General features: G+C 39.3%; 1 protein-coding gene across 3 annotated transcripts in view; it reads right to left on the reverse strand.

Moving 5' to 3' along the window:
- The window catches only part of RBM20 (RNA binding motif protein 20), a 147,988-nt gene that overhangs the window by 104,654 nt on the left and 24,839 nt on the right, over positions 1-18,495 (reverse strand). The window contains exon 1 of one of the 3 annotated variants that reach the window (XM_067537235.1): positions 14,761-15,031. The exons of 1 other annotated variant lie outside the window; for it this stretch is intronic. In XM_067537235.1, coding sequence (XP_067393336.1) covers positions 14,761-14,774 — 14 coding nt within the window. In that variant the 5' untranslated portion in view covers positions 14,775-15,031. Of the gene's footprint in view, positions 1-13,923; positions 13,946-14,760; positions 15,032-18,495 lie in introns of those variants that run through there. One more of the 3 variants, XM_067537236.1, reaches the window with a different exon arrangement.

Consider the following 18,495-nt stretch of genomic DNA (forward strand, 5'->3'; position numbering starts at 1 on the left):
TTGCCTCTATACTTTAATGCTTTTTAATGCTTCAGCTCAATTTCTATTCTCCTCCTTCCCCCCACTCAAAAAAGGAAACCAAAAGCAGAAGATAAGTCAAGGAAAATATAGCAATTTATTGCACAGGCTTACTTTAAAAAAGCTCAGCCCCAGTGGATTAATGTGTTTTGTTTCCCACAGCTTCTTCACTTCAACCAGAACTGTTGTATATTTTCTGTAACTTTTCCAACAGTCACTGGCATTGTGCTGCCACATTCAAGTCCAGAGGCCGTGTGGTAGATATACAGCTAAGGAGTGGTACTAGGCGTAGTCTAAATAAATACAATGTGAAACCTTTCGTTGAGAAAAATTTAGTCATGTTCTGTTTTAGTCAACCATCAAAAGACGACCAAAAAAAGCCTGTTATTCTTAACATTTATTCTAATCATGAGACCTCCAAGGGCTGATTCTTTAATGAAAAAAATTATAAACATGACTGCTGGAAACATAATACGTTTATTAAGGTCTACCATGACTCAGTTTCCACACAAACATTCCTTCATCAGTCTAAAAGGCCACTTGCCCTTGGTTCCATCCAAAATACAAATATAAGCACATACACCTATATTCTATATCCTAACAACAATACAGTCATAAGCATTGGCCAAAATATTTACAATAGGTTCAGGCCCGGGAGACATCTTCCCAGCATGGTGTGACTCCAGAGGGGTACGGAAAAGCTCTGACAAAAACCACCTAGAACACCTCGATTCTATTCAAAATCACAAACAAGTGATGTCGCTGCTGGTTATTGGACTCTAGCCAAAGTCTAAAAAAGGAGACTTAATGCTAAACCCTGAAGCTGGTGTCCAACTAACCAGGTTTTTTTTTTTTTTATTATTTCAGCCCAGTAATAAAGTAAGATACGTCAATAAGATAACACAGGCATTTCCAGGGTCACTACAAATTTAACACAAGCAACTTTTCTTTCTCATGATTGGGCCTAAATAAACCAGTGTAGGCCCATAGTCCTACAGGAACCAGAAACTAAAATCAGATTAGTGGTGTGCTGTCAATATTTTAAGCAAGGGGCTACCATAAAATTCTCTCCATTAGCCTGTGGTAACCCCCTTGTATCCAGAGGGCATGCACTCATGCAGAGGGAGGGGAAGGGCTGGGGAATCTTTCCATTTGTTTTCCCCATTTATACACAAATACTTCCTCATAAGCATAACCAAGGAACAAGGCACCATTCCTGGACAAAGTTAGATTAAACACACTATACTGGAAGTTTCATATTATGTTACTGAAAAAAATACAGCATACATTGATAGGATAAGCTGAGCATCCCAACTGGTATAGCTTCAACTAGGGGATAGCGGGATATCCTCCTCTGGGACTTTTTCTCCCCTTAAAATACCTGTCTTTTGATGTATTTCAAAGGCAAAAAAACATTGCTCTTTAAAGGCATTCTTGTGAGTCCAGAGATTTCTGGAAGGGATAAATTAATGGTATCTAAAAGGAGCAACTCCATGAACGCCTACGGATGCCACCTCCTGTCTATCTGGTGGCAGAAGTTTTACAGCACATCACTGAAGCAAATAACACTAACAACAAACACATGGACCAAGCAATGTATCCCATAAAAATCCAAAATTAAAACCTTATTTTTTAAAGAACAGCAGCTTATATATTGATCCTCCAATGGGGGGAAACACTCAAAACACAAATAACTAAGTCTAGTGTCTTGTTGCTTCAATTCTTTTTTGGGATGACAGGTTTACTTCTTACATTTTAGCACTTCTTTTCTTTAGTCAGTATCTTGGGTGAAAGGCTACTTATTGAAATAAATGGCAAAACTTTCATTGCCTTTAGTAGAACCAGGATTTCACCTCTTGTGTGTATATAATTGTGGGTCTCAAGAAAGCTTTGATAATGGAAATCAACAAAGGAGCAAAAACAAGAAAGCAAACTTTCAATCTCATGTCCTTTTCTATTTTAGTGATTTTCACTCCATTCATGCTTCCCCAACCTGATTCAGGGGTTGATGTCATTCGCCTAGTGTGAATGCTAATGAGCGTCACTGCGTGTCGGCCTAGTCCTCTAATATTACAAGTGATTCCTATATCATATACACATTCAAATGTATTGATATTTAAATACTTGAATCGTGTCCCAATTTGTTAGAAATACCTGCTGGATGCCTAAGGACTTGCCAGCTGTTTTGATGGTCTGGACATTAGCTCCATCTGTTGTATCACATATAGATTATTAAAACACTGAGGTTTGTAACTGTATCTAAGATTTAATGTGTAGGGGTGAGCATTGGTTATTTTGGATTTCCTTTCTCTCTACATGTCTTCCAAAAGTCTTATGCTGGATTTCCTAAAGAGCATGACTTGGACTGAGATGGGCAAATTTTGAATAAAACGTGAACAATTTTATTTCTTCAAAAGTCCACTGAAATGTGTCCTAAATTCTGACTGCTCTGATAGTGGAAGACACGGCAGTTCTTGAACCTGCTCAGACATGTGACAGCCCTGGAGGCTACAATCCAGTTTACACGGAGAACAGGAACAGCGCAGTCATCAACAATTAAAGCACCTCCAAATTTCCACCCCACTCATCTGAGGACTGTATCTAGACTTGAGAGGTAATTCAGTCTGCACTCCTCCTTTGTCCTTTCTGCGGATACCACCCTCCAGGTTGCTAATTACAAAGTAACATAGATTCTATTCACTAAGAATCAAATTCAGACCTACCAAATCATTTTGTACAGGCCACCAAACAAATGCCCCATGATGTACAACTTCAGTCACTACCAATGTGACCTACGCTTAGATCTCTGGCCTGAAAGTGAAAGACTCTTTATCCTGTTACCAACTCCCTGAGGCATCCAGTCAGCTGACATTTCCTTAGAAACAGGTTTCTATTACCTCTGCATCAGGACCTTCTTCATTCATTTAACAACAGAAAGAGCATGCTATAAAACCTACTTATTACACTATCTTATCCAGCACAGAAAAGATTCCAGTTTACAGTAAACAGGTCTCATTTGTCACCAAGTCATCAAAAAGTCTGTGGCACTCAACAGGCAGAGAAGTAAGAAAATGGCTTTGGTGAAGGGAGTCACATGGATGATATAAGAAACTCATCAAGGAATCTCATACAAAATATCATCCACTGCTGTTCATAAACATGAGCCCAGTTTGGACATATTCAGTTACAAGTTGAGACGCGGTATAGTTAACCAGTTCATGATATGGAATGGGAAAGGCATGTGTGATCTTATTTATGTTCTCTGCACCTGTGCTTTCTTTGGTTTAAATTATTATACTGATCTTTTAAACTGCACACAGGGAGTATCCCATTTCATCCACGTGAGAGACAGCAATATACTCTATTTCTATTCAATATGCAAATGAGCAGGGAGGCACGATACTGCAGCATGATGTTATCAATCAGCTAATATTTGCCAACACACATATACTTGTGTATTAATATTTATTACAGTCTCCGGACCATCAAGGTGTACACATAGCTGCTATATGTAATCATCTATTCTTATTACTGTTATCCTAATCCTTCTGAATCCTCCCCCATGCTTCTCTCATATTTGTCCTAGCACCCTTACATTCACGGTATGAAATAACTACAAAAGTTGTGGAAACCCACTGTGGCTGTGCTTTCTTTCAAAAAAAGACGTTCAGCTCTTCCCAGTTTGAGCAGGGACTGCATTTTCCAACACTTTGAATAATGGAGACACAATCCTTACTGAGGTCTTATGATCCTCGTTAAGGTCTCTGTGGGGAGGGACAGTCTTTTTGTTATGTTTATATAGTGCCTAGTGCAATGGGCTTGGGGCTATTAGGCACTATCGCAATCCAAATTAACAACATTGTACATTACAGCTGCTTCCACACAAGGACCTCGAGTACCTTACAAAAAATAATGCTCTGGGTCTAGACATTCCTACAACACAGATAATTTTATTACCCACTGTGACGTCCTGCTCAAGACACCCAGAATGTCTTGCCCCTGTGCCTCAGCAAGTGAAAGCTTTACTGATTCGAAGCTGTGGATCAGCTCCCTGACACACCAGCCTGTCTACCCTGCCAGCAAACTCTTCAAGACTCTGCCCGTCTAAACCTGGCCTTGCAGAGAACAATCAGTGAGCCAAGTTCCCCAGAGACGTCTCCATGCAACGTCCAGCCCCTCTCACTGGACATTCACGTAAATGATTAGTTTTGCTTGTCTCCAAAGAGACAGAACACATACACATCAATCAGTTAGGTTAGCTGAAAGAGACAGGTATGGTTACAACCAAACCAAAACACACTTTCTATTAACTAAAACTTATTAGCAAGTTACAATCTTTGCCTAAACAGTTTCTTTCTCACATCAAGTTACCAGCATCTACCGGCCAGGGTACCCAAAGTTCTCAGAATCAAAAGGTACCCTCTTCTTTGTTCCCTATATGATGGATAATCAAAATGTCTTTTTGCTCCTCTTATGTCACCCAAGTCCATTGTCTCTGAGTCAAGAACCAGGAAGGAATCCTAGAGTGTACAGTCTGTCCCCTGGTGTGCTCACTAAGATTCTGCTTGTTAGTTTTGTTTATGTGTATGTAAATGTTCTTTCACTGTCTTCTGCAGTAATCGAGCCAGCCAGATAGGTAAATACACATTCCTTTGCCTAGGCCACGCTGTGTTTATACACTACCTCCCAAACACATATTAAGAACATAATTTCAGCACACATCCATACATAACTCTTTGAACACAACCTGCACATACATCATGCAATGATTTTTGGAACCAGCGGGTCACCAGTTTACACATGATACCTTATAGGATATATTGGAGATACATATTGTGACGAAAGTGTGTTGCGGGTAATGAGTGTCAGGTCTGAGATGAGTTACAATATGGTGGGCCCTCTGCCAGTTGACAGTGAGGGACCCCCAGGGTCGTACCCACCCCTCCCTAGCCCTTTCACAGATGAGGAAACTGAGGCATAGTTACACTGTGTTTCTTGCTGTAGGTCACATATCAAGTCTATGACAAAACTGGGAATACAGCATGTGTCTTCTGACTTCCTGTCCCGTGCTTTAGTCACACAACTGTTCCTTTCCTAAATCTAGGGGGTGGGGGAAATAATATCATCCACAGCCACAAACTTTTAAATACTTACTGCACATGGTAGATTAATCCAATCACTTATAATTTCAGTTTCTCCGTGTTCCAATTATTAAATTGTTTTAAACATTTTACAAATTGAGGCTCTAAATTATTCCATTATTTAGCTTTAAAGGTTCTTTAAAACCATGCCAGTTAAAACAAGGAATGGTGAAGCAGTGTGGTTAAAATCAGAATTGATACAAATCAAAGTTGTTTTTGAGCATCATCCAGGCAAAAGCCTGTTAAACTCATTCTATAAAATTATTTTATAGGGAAGGGAGACAATTATATGTGTGGGTGTGTGGATGGGGGGGAATGAGGGGGATTTCTGGGGTTGGTGGCAGTGGTGTTTTTCTATTCCATTTTAAAGAATATGTAACATAACAATCTATTTTTAAAGAGGAGATTCTTCCCCATTTGAAGGAAACATTATTTCCCCCAGATTAAAAAAGTGGGATGGTGGAACAATAATGGAACAGAGCCACAGTTTTACACTAAAAATGAAATATCTTTCTAAGTACCAAGAAAAGAAACACCACTCCCGCAAACAGTATTTTACAATTATTAAGATTCCTATAGTCAAAGTTCGATCTGATAGGGAAAATGCACAACTCTGCAAGCGCTATCTGTAAGAGCTAATTATTATCATTAGGGTCAATTTAACCTTTAAAGCCCTCTCCCCACTAAGCTGGCAAGCTGGTGAGCAAAGATGCTCTTCCCCTTCTTGGTCAGGTGGACACCATCCCTTCCCAGAAATCTTTCCTCCTGGAATAGCATCCCATGGTCAAGGAAGCTGAAGCCCTCCTGTTAACATCATCTGCGCAACCAGACATGCATCCCAGGACTGCATGTTTGTGGCTGGGCCCTTATCCTCAACTGGAAAGAGGGACGAGAAGACAACCTGCACCCCCAACTCCTTCACTCTTGCTCCCAGAGCCTTGTCATCACTGCTGATCTGCTCAGCCTCCTACCTGGCAGTATTATTGCTGCCTGTGTGGATAAGCCACATGGAGCAGTGGTCAGAGGACTGGATGAACCTCGGCAACCTTTCTGTAACGTCTCGGATGAGGGCTCCAGGCAGGCAGCACACCTCTGGGGATATCATGTAAGGTCAGCTGATGGAGACCTCAGTTCCCCTCAGAAGGAAGACCCCAACCATCAGCACCCTACAACTCCTCCTTTTGGGCACGGTGTCCAGGAGCCTTCCAGACTTGAAGGCAGGTGGCTCCTCCTCAGCCATTGGGGTCTGCTCCTTCCCTCCTGTCACCACTATAGATTACTTGTTCTTGGCCACGATGGACAGGGACTCGAGTGGGCATGGAGCCCTGTCTACAGCCCCAGGTGGCCCATGGCCAGCCTCCTCCTCGCAGATTGTACGATTCTCCTTCCTCCTCTGCAGCTGCTGAGTCATCTGTAATTGTCCGGCGTCCTTTGTCTCAGATGTTTCCACATGCATCCTATCAACGAAGTCCTCTTGCTATGTAGACAAGTCTCCCCGTCCTACAGCCTCTTGAGGGACTCCACCAACAGACACCTCTGAACCAGTTCCCCCAGTCTAGCTGTAATCGGCAGGGACACACAGGCCACATTCCCAGCATGTCAGGACCTGGGAGGAATTCTCCAGTGTCAAGATGCCTGTCTGGTGGGGAGCACCACAGGTACAGGCAGAAGAAGAGTTAGCAGTGGTGTTGGTGACACGCTGTTTTTCTCCCAGGACAGGTTCTTCCTTGTAGAGAACCTTCAAGTTAAAGGACAGGAAAAAAAACTTCTGACCTTCCTCTACTGGCTAACTGACTTACTATCCCAGCTGCCTTCCTCTGACCAGCCACAGGGAGCCTGTGTACTTTTTAAAGCCTGGGCCCCACACACAGCTGGAATGGGTAACTCAACCCCTCTCACTTAGCTGCCTCTAATCACTGGCCTAATTCAAGCAAAATCTGCACTGCTCTCAATTCAAACAGCCCTGCTAGAAAGCAGGCACTTACCTCACCTAACTTCAAGGCCATCTCACCCATTCAGCGGTTGCTTGATTTCAAAACACAGAAAGCATCTTAGAGTCCTGCCCAACCCAATGGCAAGTTCCCTGCACAGAAAATGCCCCTTTTTTGCCTGCCAATCAATAATAATAAGACAGATGTGTCCCAGAAATACTCACCAGTTGGAAAAATCCCACATTACAATAAAACAATAGGTGTTTTTTACTCTAATACCAAAAGCATAAAAAAAAATCTTCTAAATTCCAAGTTAAAAAAATATTTGAACCATCTAAACATGAATAACAATACATATGTAGTAATGAAATTATATGTAAATAATAGTAAATACATAGATACTCATGAGAAGTATCTGTATTATACATCCATGTCGTAGACAGCCATTTAATGGTCATAAACACACAATTGTAATTATGCCCTATCATACTCCCCATTTCAGTGTTCCCGTGTGGGTTTTCAAATTCTAGAAATAGGGACCGATTTATCCCTTATTGTGGTGTCAACCCTTTTTCTAATATGGTTGGGTTTTAGAAACTTTTTTTTTAAACATGTGAAATGTTCTGAACCAGATCTTTTTATTGCCTTAATAAGGGGAAAGAAGTAATGTATACTGGTTCTATTACCATTAAAAGATAAATATCTTTAAAATTCAAAGCAGAGATCTTACATGCTGCCTAGACAGTCTCTTGTTTCTGTACATGAAATTGATAGGTAGTAGACTAACTACAGACTGTAATAGAATGACAAGAAATACAAGTAAAAATACAGCACATATAGCACAAGTGATCAAATTAAATAATGTTTTGCTTCTTGAACAAAAACTTCATATATTTTCATTAAATATTGACTTTTCAAAAAGATATATACGTATAAGACACCTAATGAACTGTTTGGGACCGTAAACAGGGATTTGAGGAAATTCTAAAAATCCTACAGCACACTATATGTTTGAAACATACAACTCACTAAACCACAGTGATTAATATTAGAGCTGGGTGAATAATCTATAACAAACAATTTATTAGAAATTGCCTATTTTTCCATTCACAAACTGACCACTAAGAGTTTGATTCTCCAATTTATTAATTATTCAAAAATTATGTGCTAAGCAACTTCTCTGAATAATTCTTGGTCTGTAATTTGTTCACAAGCAATTTGATGCAAGTATTAGATATTCAAAATTTAATGCTGTGATTGGACACACTGGATCACATGGCATGAGTTTCAGGTTCTACTGCATATGTGTAATTCTTAGAATCAAATTTCTTGTATGGATAACTTTTTTAAATTCAGAATTTCACTTTCCATAAATCTGCAATAGTTGCTTGATATTTATGGTTTCAGTGAACATTACTGCTAGTAAACTCATTAAACTAAAATAAGCAGAAAACAAAGAGCATTCCGACAGAATTGACGTGCATTAGTTCATGAAATTTTGAATGAATATTTACAATATTCATCCTGCTCTAGTGAACATCTAGAGGATACAAATAGTGCCGTTCCAGTGTAAACTGACTGAAAATAACTCAAATAGTTTGTTTTTTAAAAAAAAGCAAATAAAGTTAGAAAGATCTAACAAAGATAGTGCACAGTCCCTCTCTCCAAAAAATAAAGTAGAATTGTGCTACTGGCTTTTACAGGGGCAGGATTGGGCTTGGACCACAGGAGCCAGATCCTCAACTGGTCTAAGCTATCATAGCTCCGTTGAGTTCAGCTGAGCTACGACCATTTACAGAAGCTGAGGCTCTGACCTTAGAAGGGTAGTTCTGACTGCTTAACTATCAAATTTAAGCTCCAGAGAGAGGAGCCAAACTTCCAACCTCAGGTCTGATATTACTAGGTATTCTCAAAACTGCCCTAGTACATGGGTGCAGATAGTGGGTATCCTCCTCACATCCTGTCTCTAAGAGCAGGTGCTTGGGTCCATACGGTACTGACAGACAACTCTTTGTCCAAGCATGACTGGAGGAATTCCAAACATTCAGCCAGGGAGGATGTATTTTCTAAGTCTTAATCCTGTGAACCATTAGGCAAAAACCGCTAAGCTCCTCTAGCTCTTTAGAGGTCATTACCCTAACAGACTTAACAAGGTAACAAAGCCACAGTCTATACTGGGCAGAGTTTTCTTTTTCGTGTTAAGTTTCTCTCTCAAACTAGGCCAATAACTTGAGTAAGCCCCCTGAGGTATAATGGTTGAAAGGCCTTGGATCCACAGTGTCAGCTCCATGAGAGTTAATCAGGGATGGACAGGGACAAAAATTGTCCCAGATCAACTATCAAATAAACCTAAATAAATAATTTGTTGGACACACTCAGCCTATTTTCCTACTCAGGAAACATCCATAAGCAAATCACAACTTCCACACATGTATTCTCTCTCTAGCAAATACACAGAATGATAGAATTGTAGTACTGGAAGGGACCTCACGAGGTCATCTAGTCCAGTCCCCTGCACTTATTGCAGGACCAAGCATTATCTAGACCATCCCTGACGGGTGTTTGTCTAACCTGCTCTTAAAAATCTCCAATAACGGAGATTCCACAACCTCCCTAGGCAATTTATTCCAGTGCTTAACTATGCTGACAGTTAGGAAGTTTTTCCTAATGTCCAACCTAAACTGCCCTGACTGCAATTTAAGCCCATTGCTTCTTGTCCTATCCTCGGAGGCTAAAGAGAACAATTTTTCTCCCTCCTCCTTGTAACAACATTTTATGTACTTGAAAACTGTCATGTTCCCTTTTAGTCTTCTCTTCTTCAGACTAAACAAACTTCAATGTTTTCAATCTTCCCTCATAGGTCACGTTTTCTAGACCTTTAATCATTTTTGTTTTTCTTCTCTGGACTTTCTCCAGTTTGTCCACATTTTTCCTGAAATGGGGTGACCAAAACTGAACACAATACTCCAGCTGAGGCCTAATCAGGCAGAGTACAGCTGAAGAATTACTTCTCCTATCTTGCTTACAACACTCCTGTTAATACGCCCCAGAATGATGTTTGCTTTTTTTGCAACAATGTTCCACTGTTTACTCATATTTAGCTTGTGATCCACTATGACGCCCAGACCCCTTTCTGCAGTACTCCTTCCTAGGCAGTCATTGCCTATTTTGTATGTGTGCAACTGATTGTTCTTTCCCAAGCAGAGTACTTTGCATTTGTCCTTATTGAATTTCATCCTATTTACGTCAGACCATTTCTCCAATTTGTCCAGATCATTTTGAATTTTAATCCTATTCTACACATATATGTGTTCTACGGATCAGTTAACAATGTTAAACACTGGAAATTCAATCTTAGTTATGACTGATTCTATGAATGATACTTTAGTGTGCTCCCTGGAGTAGCGGTAGATGGAAGACTGGAGAAGAAGGCACTCAAGAGAAGGAAGAATCTTTTTGGCCCCAACCAATGTTAAAAGAAAAGCAGCAGCAGCAACAGTCACCGCCACGGTCTACAGTGCATTTGGCAGTTCTACCTGGCTAGTAAGATAGTGATAGAACTGGAAGGAGTATCTGGAAATTTAAAGTTAGACCTGATGATTTGCTATAACCCAGTGCCTTGTAAAACGAAGAGATAAGAAAAAGTGAGTAATTTACTAAAGACTGAAAGCATTGCTCTGGGTAAGCACATATTCGTATTCATGAGTGCATGTCTGAAGTTAGCTATATAATATATTTATCTGTAACTTAAAAATGCCTAAGCACACAATTCACCTAGTGTTCCATATATTTTAGTACATGCAATGTGTAAACATGTTCAAAATTCTGAGCCATAAATGCTCCCTAAAGAGTAAATCAGTAAATATAATACATTCCAATTCCACTGGACCTTTCATTAAAGGATCTTAAAGTGTTTTACAATCATTAAGTAAACCTCACCAGACTCCTGCGAGGGAGGCATTATACCTATTTGGCAGAGGTGTACCCTGAACCACAAACACAGTTTAGTGGCTTGCATACCATCGCAGAGCAAGTCAGGACCAGAACTGGGAATAGTACCCTGCAGGTAGCAGCTCTGGTTTTCAAACTGTCCACTAGACAACACTGCAAAACACAAACCAGAAGTCCCAAAGCAGCAGCAGAAATACATGGCACCCCGCCATCCCCTGGTCCAACAATACCCAAATCAAGATTACACAGTGCTTGGTTATGGACTTTTAGCTCAGAAACAGCATTAGAAATCAAAGTGGTTTCTAACGTAAAGGAGCCTAACCAACATCACCCCTACCAAAGGATAAAACTACAAGCTATTTTGGGGAGAAGGCATTCATTTAAAAAGTCAACCACAAGACTTTTTTTTTTTAAATGTAGCAAACAAAAAAGTTCCAGAGGCTAACCCATGTCTGACAACCCAAAGGGATTTTTTCAGCTGTTTAAACCCCTGAAGAGAAGTGGCTGAAAGGAGAAATACCAACACATTAACTGTAGTAATGCAAAGGGTGCTGTGTTGACAGAGGTACAAATATTTGGTTCTGAATAGAGCAGTGCATGCACTGATGGGGCAAACCCAATTTTTTCATGACAGTTGCATGACAGGTAGATTACACTGCTGGCAGGGAAACATTTCCATAGCTATCTAGTTTCTCTGGTTCTCTGAGTCATTAGGAATAAAATATTGCTTACACCATGGAATCAGAGATTGCCTCAGGGCATATGTCTTCTCTCCAACATTCATCCCTAAAATCAATTTGTATCCCTCTCTTTGACATTTTATACCTGCCAATGTTGTGCCTGTGTACATGATCACATAATAAGCATTGCAAAATGTCTGGCGCAGACACCTGGGCTGTTTGGTTTTTTTGCACATTGTGTCTAATCAGTGTTTGAGGTCCACAAGCACTACTGCACTAGAAACTATGTATAATAGTAATTAGCTAGAAACGACAAGATTTTTTTAAGCTATAGTGATTTTTGCCATTCTGGGATCAATGTATGGAGCATCAGGTTTAGTGTTGTTCTGTGACTTTTCATTAATACCCAATTTGCAACACTAAGGAATTATCTAGCCTAAGATAAATGCTACATCCAGGAGCATCCGGTTTTACTTAATGTAGTAAAGCTAATTCATATTTGTTACAGAAATATTTTGGATGATTAATAAATAGCCATAATAGATTAATTGGGCAACTTTAGCACCTTCCATCTGACAGACTTACAGAGCTTTACAAGCATTTACAAATGAGGAAAACTCAGGCATGTGACAATTAAGTGACCTTTCCAAGGTGACACAACCAGTAGGTAATAAAAGCTATGGTAGATGCAACTCCCAGTCCAGTGCTTTAACTACGAGACTGTGCTTCATCTCACTAACAAATTAGCTTAAGAGAAGAAAGGGATTCAACAATTTTTCTTTGCTCAATCTAGTATTTGCTCCTAATAGAAAAAATTATTGATTAACTGTAAAATCAAATGTACACCAAGTATTAAATATTAACTCCTGTTTGACTTCACATATACAAGTTAAAATATGCATCATTTGGCATCTTATTTTCTAGTTTTTTGGCATGATTCAACCAGTTTACAGTCATAATATGGTGATGGTTATATTTAGATCAGCATAGTAAGTACATCTCAGTGTCAGAAAAATATTCTGCAACTGCATAACTAAAAAGAAATGTCTTATTGCCATATCAGGAAAGTATTCATATGACTTTTTTCAGCATGTGTTATTGACCTGCCAATTAGAAGATTTTAAAATTATTACTAAAACTGACTACCGAATAAACACCGATATTTCTGGCAGCACAACCTTTAAAGAACAAGTTCTGGATTTTTTGGGGAAGGTTTCATATCATATTTCCTTTTTAAAAACTAAAGGTTTTCCTATTTTGCTATTTAATTTGTAAGTGTATTTACAATGAGGAAGAAATTGACTGGCTAATTACCTAGCTTCTTTCATTTATAGTAATCAAGTGTTATTTTTAACTACAATAAACTACGCTACATGTTCAGTGAGATTTTAGAGTCGATGATGTCCCTTTAATTTTTCAGCATAAACCCAGTATATTTTGTCACTTTAAAAATTTTAACATTTTTGTTGCTTTTTTCCTGAAATAAAGTTTTTAAAATTCCAGATATAGTGAACTCGATTAAATGTATACAACTTGATGGTTATCTAGTTTAATTATTATTAATCCACAAATCCATTATGCACTATTTAAAATTTCATACCTAATAACTGGGTTCTTTCATTTCTGCAAAGTCTGGAGATTTTAATTCCTATCATTCAAAGCTATTAAATGGTTGACCGTAAAATTGGGCTTACGAACTGCCACCAGATTTTGGATATTACCACTCTCCCAAGTGTTAAATCAGGTCTGCTTCACCAAATTCTCCTGTGTGAGCTCTAGTGGGTTTTACACGGGATGCACTTTGTTTATTCACAACTCAGAAGCTTTTTTCCATGGCTTATTTATGTAAGATTGTTTAAACAGTTTGTACTGGGTTATTTAGTTGTAAATCTCATGAAACATAAATTTAACTTTTTTCTTAACCTGAGTACTATGCAATTTCAGTGGCCCTCTCAACAGTTAAAAATGAAAAGAGTCCGACCAGAAACCCCCAGAACGATAGTCAGTAAAATCGGCTTCTGCTGCAAATATCTCCATTCAGCTAAATTGATTATTAAGAAAATAAATGGAAAAGAGTATAAAAGTTTAATCTATGCAGTTTCTCAAAGTATAGCAATCATTAATCTATGCTATCAATACCTTTTGTTTCAGAAAAGTAGTTAGGATATATTTTTTCTGTGACCTTTCATACTTGCTACTCACATTTTCATACACTCCCCCAACCCACTTCTCCTCCTCTGCAGATTACTTGGGTCTTGCTAGCAACCACTACAGAGTATCATTCAAAATTGAAAAATAAGTTCTGCTGCATCTCTTATCTAGGTGTCTGAATACCAGAGCTATCTACCCATCACCCTGTGACCCATCACGGATAACAACATGCTGTCAACAAAGTAAAAAGTGATAAGGCCTTCAGTTGCCACCAGCTGACCTGACAAAAGCCAGGGCCCGTTATTGGCCTCACTGTCAGAAATAACCTCTCTAACTCTGAACACAGCAGTGCACATTTCCCGAGTTATCTCTTAGTGAGTTGTTTTGTGAAATCCATTAAGCACTTGATATAATGGAATCTGGAGTTGGTGCAACCTATTTGAAAATAGCTCCTTCCCTAACATGCCCTTGAAAACCCAGAATGGTCAAGGGCAATAAGGAACAATTAAAAAAAAATCGTAGCTATTACTTCATTAATTAAAGTGATTTCACTATGTTCTTTCAAGATTCTTTCAAAAAAAAGAATAAGTAAAAATTGTGTATATAACAAAACGTTATCTTTTATGGTTATTACCATATACTTTCCAACAAAGAATTAAAAAACAAAATACACCCTCATTTATCTGCATTTAGCTAATCTACGTACTTTATAATATAGCAGACATACACATACAAAATGGTGTCTCCCTCCTTCTGAAAAAAAGATTTAATAGCCAGACGCAATAGTGAAGTATCCTATTATTAAGACTTCAGTTTTATAGAGCTATGAAATATTATCCTAATGAATTAAAACTAAACTAAAATTGTCAAACTAAATGAACACAGTACCTTTTGTGAACCATAGTCTTTGCTTTATAAATTGAGTTTGTTTTCTTGATCACAAAAATTCAGTAATTCTCCATGCTCCTCCTGAACATCCACACAAGTTAGCAAGGCTCTACTGCATGCATTTTTCAAAAGTCAGTATGGTTAAGTTAAGTCTTTGTCAGTCAGGAAATAAGTCAGATAACAAGTGTTGACCTTTACTGGTTTATCTTGCAAAATGTTACCAGGGGTCTGAAACAGAATTTATGATTACAGTTAATCATTTTGGTGTCATAGTTTAAAGTCATCTTAAATTTTTCATGGGCTACAGAGGAGCATTTTGAATGGGCAAATATATATAGTTAGACAAGTTGTATTTTGCTGTGTTTCCACTTAGATCAGTGTTTCTCAGTCCACCGCCCCCTTGCAGCCCAGTCAGCACACACAGCTGCGGCCCATGTGACATCCTCAGGGCCGTACAGGTAGTATATATATTGTGTGGATGTGGCCCACATAACACAGAGAGTTGCATATGCAGCCCACAATGGTAAATAGGTTGAAAACTAGATGCTGTGAAACATTGATTAATCTTACTGGATACAGAAGTGCTTGTTTTTAATAGCTTGATTTTAGAAAACTCATTTTCTCTACTCTACCTGCTTTTAAGTGATTATTTCCTGAAAACATATTAATACATTTAGGCATCTGATTTATTCAGATTTTAAGAAGAATTGTTTATCTTGTTCAACATGCACAGAGTTTTTTGCAAAATAATAACCATACAAAGCTATCTCCACTTCACCCTCTTAAAGAGCGGTGCGCTGAGTCCTAATATATCCTATTTTTTATGTTTGCTTTTTATTTAAAAATTGTAAATCCTGGGAATATACAAGGTTAGCAAATGCAAAATAAAACTACTCATAACCCTAATTTGTACAATTACTTTCTTTAAAAAAACCAAGAGATTAGGGACCAATTTTTAAAAGAGCCTCTAAATTTGAGGCAGCTTCAGGAAATCTTACCTGTATCATATATGAGAAAGAAAAAATCTCTGACAATATGAAACTGCAATGTTATGCGCACTGCAACTAGAAACACACCACTGTATAAAAATGTTGCCACCATCAAGTACAGTGTAACAGGATGTCAGTTTTTAAAAATTGCCCAAAGTAAAGAAAAAAATGAACTAGCACTTTAGTTAAAGTCTAATTTCTGTGATTTCCAATTTCTAAAATTAATATTATATCACACTTGTTATTTGCACAGTAAACTCATTTGTGACCTTTTCTGCTCAAGGACTGTCTAGCTTTGAAAGCTGTGGTATGTGAGTCTGGCTAACACAGAGTCTACCCCTTATGTCAGTACTCTGATATATCAGACTGCGCCCAGCAGTCAGCCAGCATTAGACCTCCTCTATATGGTATCTGGACAGTGCAGGGAAGATTACCCTATACTACATTAACTCAATAGTCCTAAATTACGGTTTATGTTGTCTTTTACTCCTTCTGTGTCAACAAATTCAGGTTATTTAAAAGTAGCTACTCAGTGCCAAAAAAAAGGAGGCAAACAGTTAGTAGACAAATACTAAGTTTTCACATAAATGTTATTTTCTAGAAAAACCATTCTGCATTTACATCAGCTTTGAAAACCTCCAGCCTCTCTCACATAAGCAAAATTCTGAGCTACATTTCCTGTGTCTCAAACTAAGCCAAAGGACTAGGCTTCCTGTGCAGAAACAGCCATATCTGCAAAACCCTCTGCAGCTTCGGGCATGACATTTCTAGTCATTGTCGTCCCCGTTCCACCCCGTCCTTCCATTCAGGGGCAGCACTTGTTGAGGAGGCTGGAGCCTATTTCTCCATGCACACTTGAGAAGCAAGGAGGGCACCTGGAGGATCTGGGAGGAGATAGTGGGGACCAGGGTATGGAGGGAGTCAGCAGCTTCTGGACGGGGCTGCTGTGGAAAAGAATCTGAAAGAAAGATTGTCCTCTTTCCCAGCTCCTGCTCCTGCCTTCCTGGGGGTTCCATGATCCACAGCTGAATGCAAAGGGAGCAGAAAGGGAAGGGAGAGAGGCTGCCTGAAACTGAGTGCCACAGCATTCCCCGGCAGCTGGAAGGAATAACTGCAGCTGCTTGTCCGCAGCCCAGCTGAGTGCATGAGATCTCTCCTCTGCAAAGCCAGCAGGCATGACAGAGCAGCTAGTGTCACACAAAATGCATTACATCTGACAGTGCTGAACATCAGAATAATGGCCACTCACTGAGAGACACCAGCACCATCCCCAGTTACAAGTATGCAGATGACGGTACAGTCAGGTTTGGTACAAGCCAATTTCGAATGTGAAGTTTACTTACTTAGATTTAGACTCACCTGTGCATAGTGGCACATGAACAGCCCATTCTTCCCACTGCTGTCTGTCCAGAGCAAGTTGTTTGACTCCATCGTAAGTTGTCTCCACGATGGCAGCATCCTTTGCAATTGTCCTGTGATAGGTCTTTCTTTGTCCTCCAGGCCTTCTCTTCCCTCCAGGTGGAATCCAATATAATATGTTTGTGCTTCTGCCACAGTGTAGCCTGATGACAGGGATGACCCACTATAGCCATTTCTGTCTAATTCCTGAATCCACAGTTGGCAGACCCACGCGACACTGATCTCCCCAATGAATTCCCACACTTCTTTTTAAACAATGCTGGTGACGTGCACTCAGCATTCCATTGTGTACTTCCAACATGTGCCATGTTTCCTATGTGTACAATAATATTGTACAATTTCATTTGAGTGTGTAGCTGTACCTTCTTCTTCTTCCAGAGGTTTGACAAATGGGAAAATGATCCACTGGCTTTACCGATTCTTGCCTTCATTTTGTTAGTTAACTGGCCACTAGCATATATTATTCTTCCGAGATGGATTAAGTCATCAACGCTTTTGTACCCTTCTCCACCCTCACGCATCCGCCAGAGTTGGCAGCATTCTCTCCCCATCTCAATGATCTTGATCTTCTGCATAGTCCCATTTGACAGCTTCTGTTTTTATGCTCATAAAACCTCTTTTCATTCTATCCAAGCTGGTATCTAATATGACTATGTCATCTGCAAAATCTAGGTCTCTCAGCTTATTTCTTGCCTGGACCACACCAGTGTCCTTGACAGCAGCCATCAATCTTCTCATTGCAAAATCTATGACAATGCAGAAAAGAAGTAGGGATAGCAAGCAACCTTGCCTTACACCAGTAACAATCTTAAACCATTCTGCATCTCCATTCTCTGACCTGATGTAGCAGGCAGACTTGTCAAACAAAGCTTTTATCAAATTAACAATCTTTGTGGAATTCCATAGTGTCTCAGGATTTTCCAGAAGGCTTCTCTGTAGATACTATCATCAACCCTTTTCATAAAATCAATGAAGTTATAAACTACCTTCTGCGGTATGATAAGCCTTTCTCAATAATTCTTGTCAAGGTGAAAATGTGATCTAAACGCAACTTATCAGGTCAAAATCCAACCTGTTCTTCCCTGAGAACTCGGTCAACAGAAATTTTTGTCCTAATCAAAATGGTAGTGCAGAACACTTTTCCAAGTACAGACAGGAGTCTCAAACCTCTATAGCGATCACAAGTAAGCTGGTCTCCCTTTTCAGAGATTTTACTGAGGACACCTCTTCTCCAGACTCGAGGACAGCTCTCCTTTCCCCAAACCATTCAACACAACGTGCACATATAATTCACCATCACTTTCTCTCCAGCTTTTGACATTATGGC

This window comes from Emydura macquarii, unplaced genomic scaffold, assembly GCF_026122565.2.
Source record: "Emydura macquarii macquarii isolate MOO-44397 ecotype Brisbane River unplaced genomic scaffold, CSIRO-AGI_Emac_v2 contig_3692, whole genome shotgun sequence".
NCBI lineage: Eukaryota > Metazoa > Chordata > Testudines > Chelidae > Emydura > Emydura macquarii.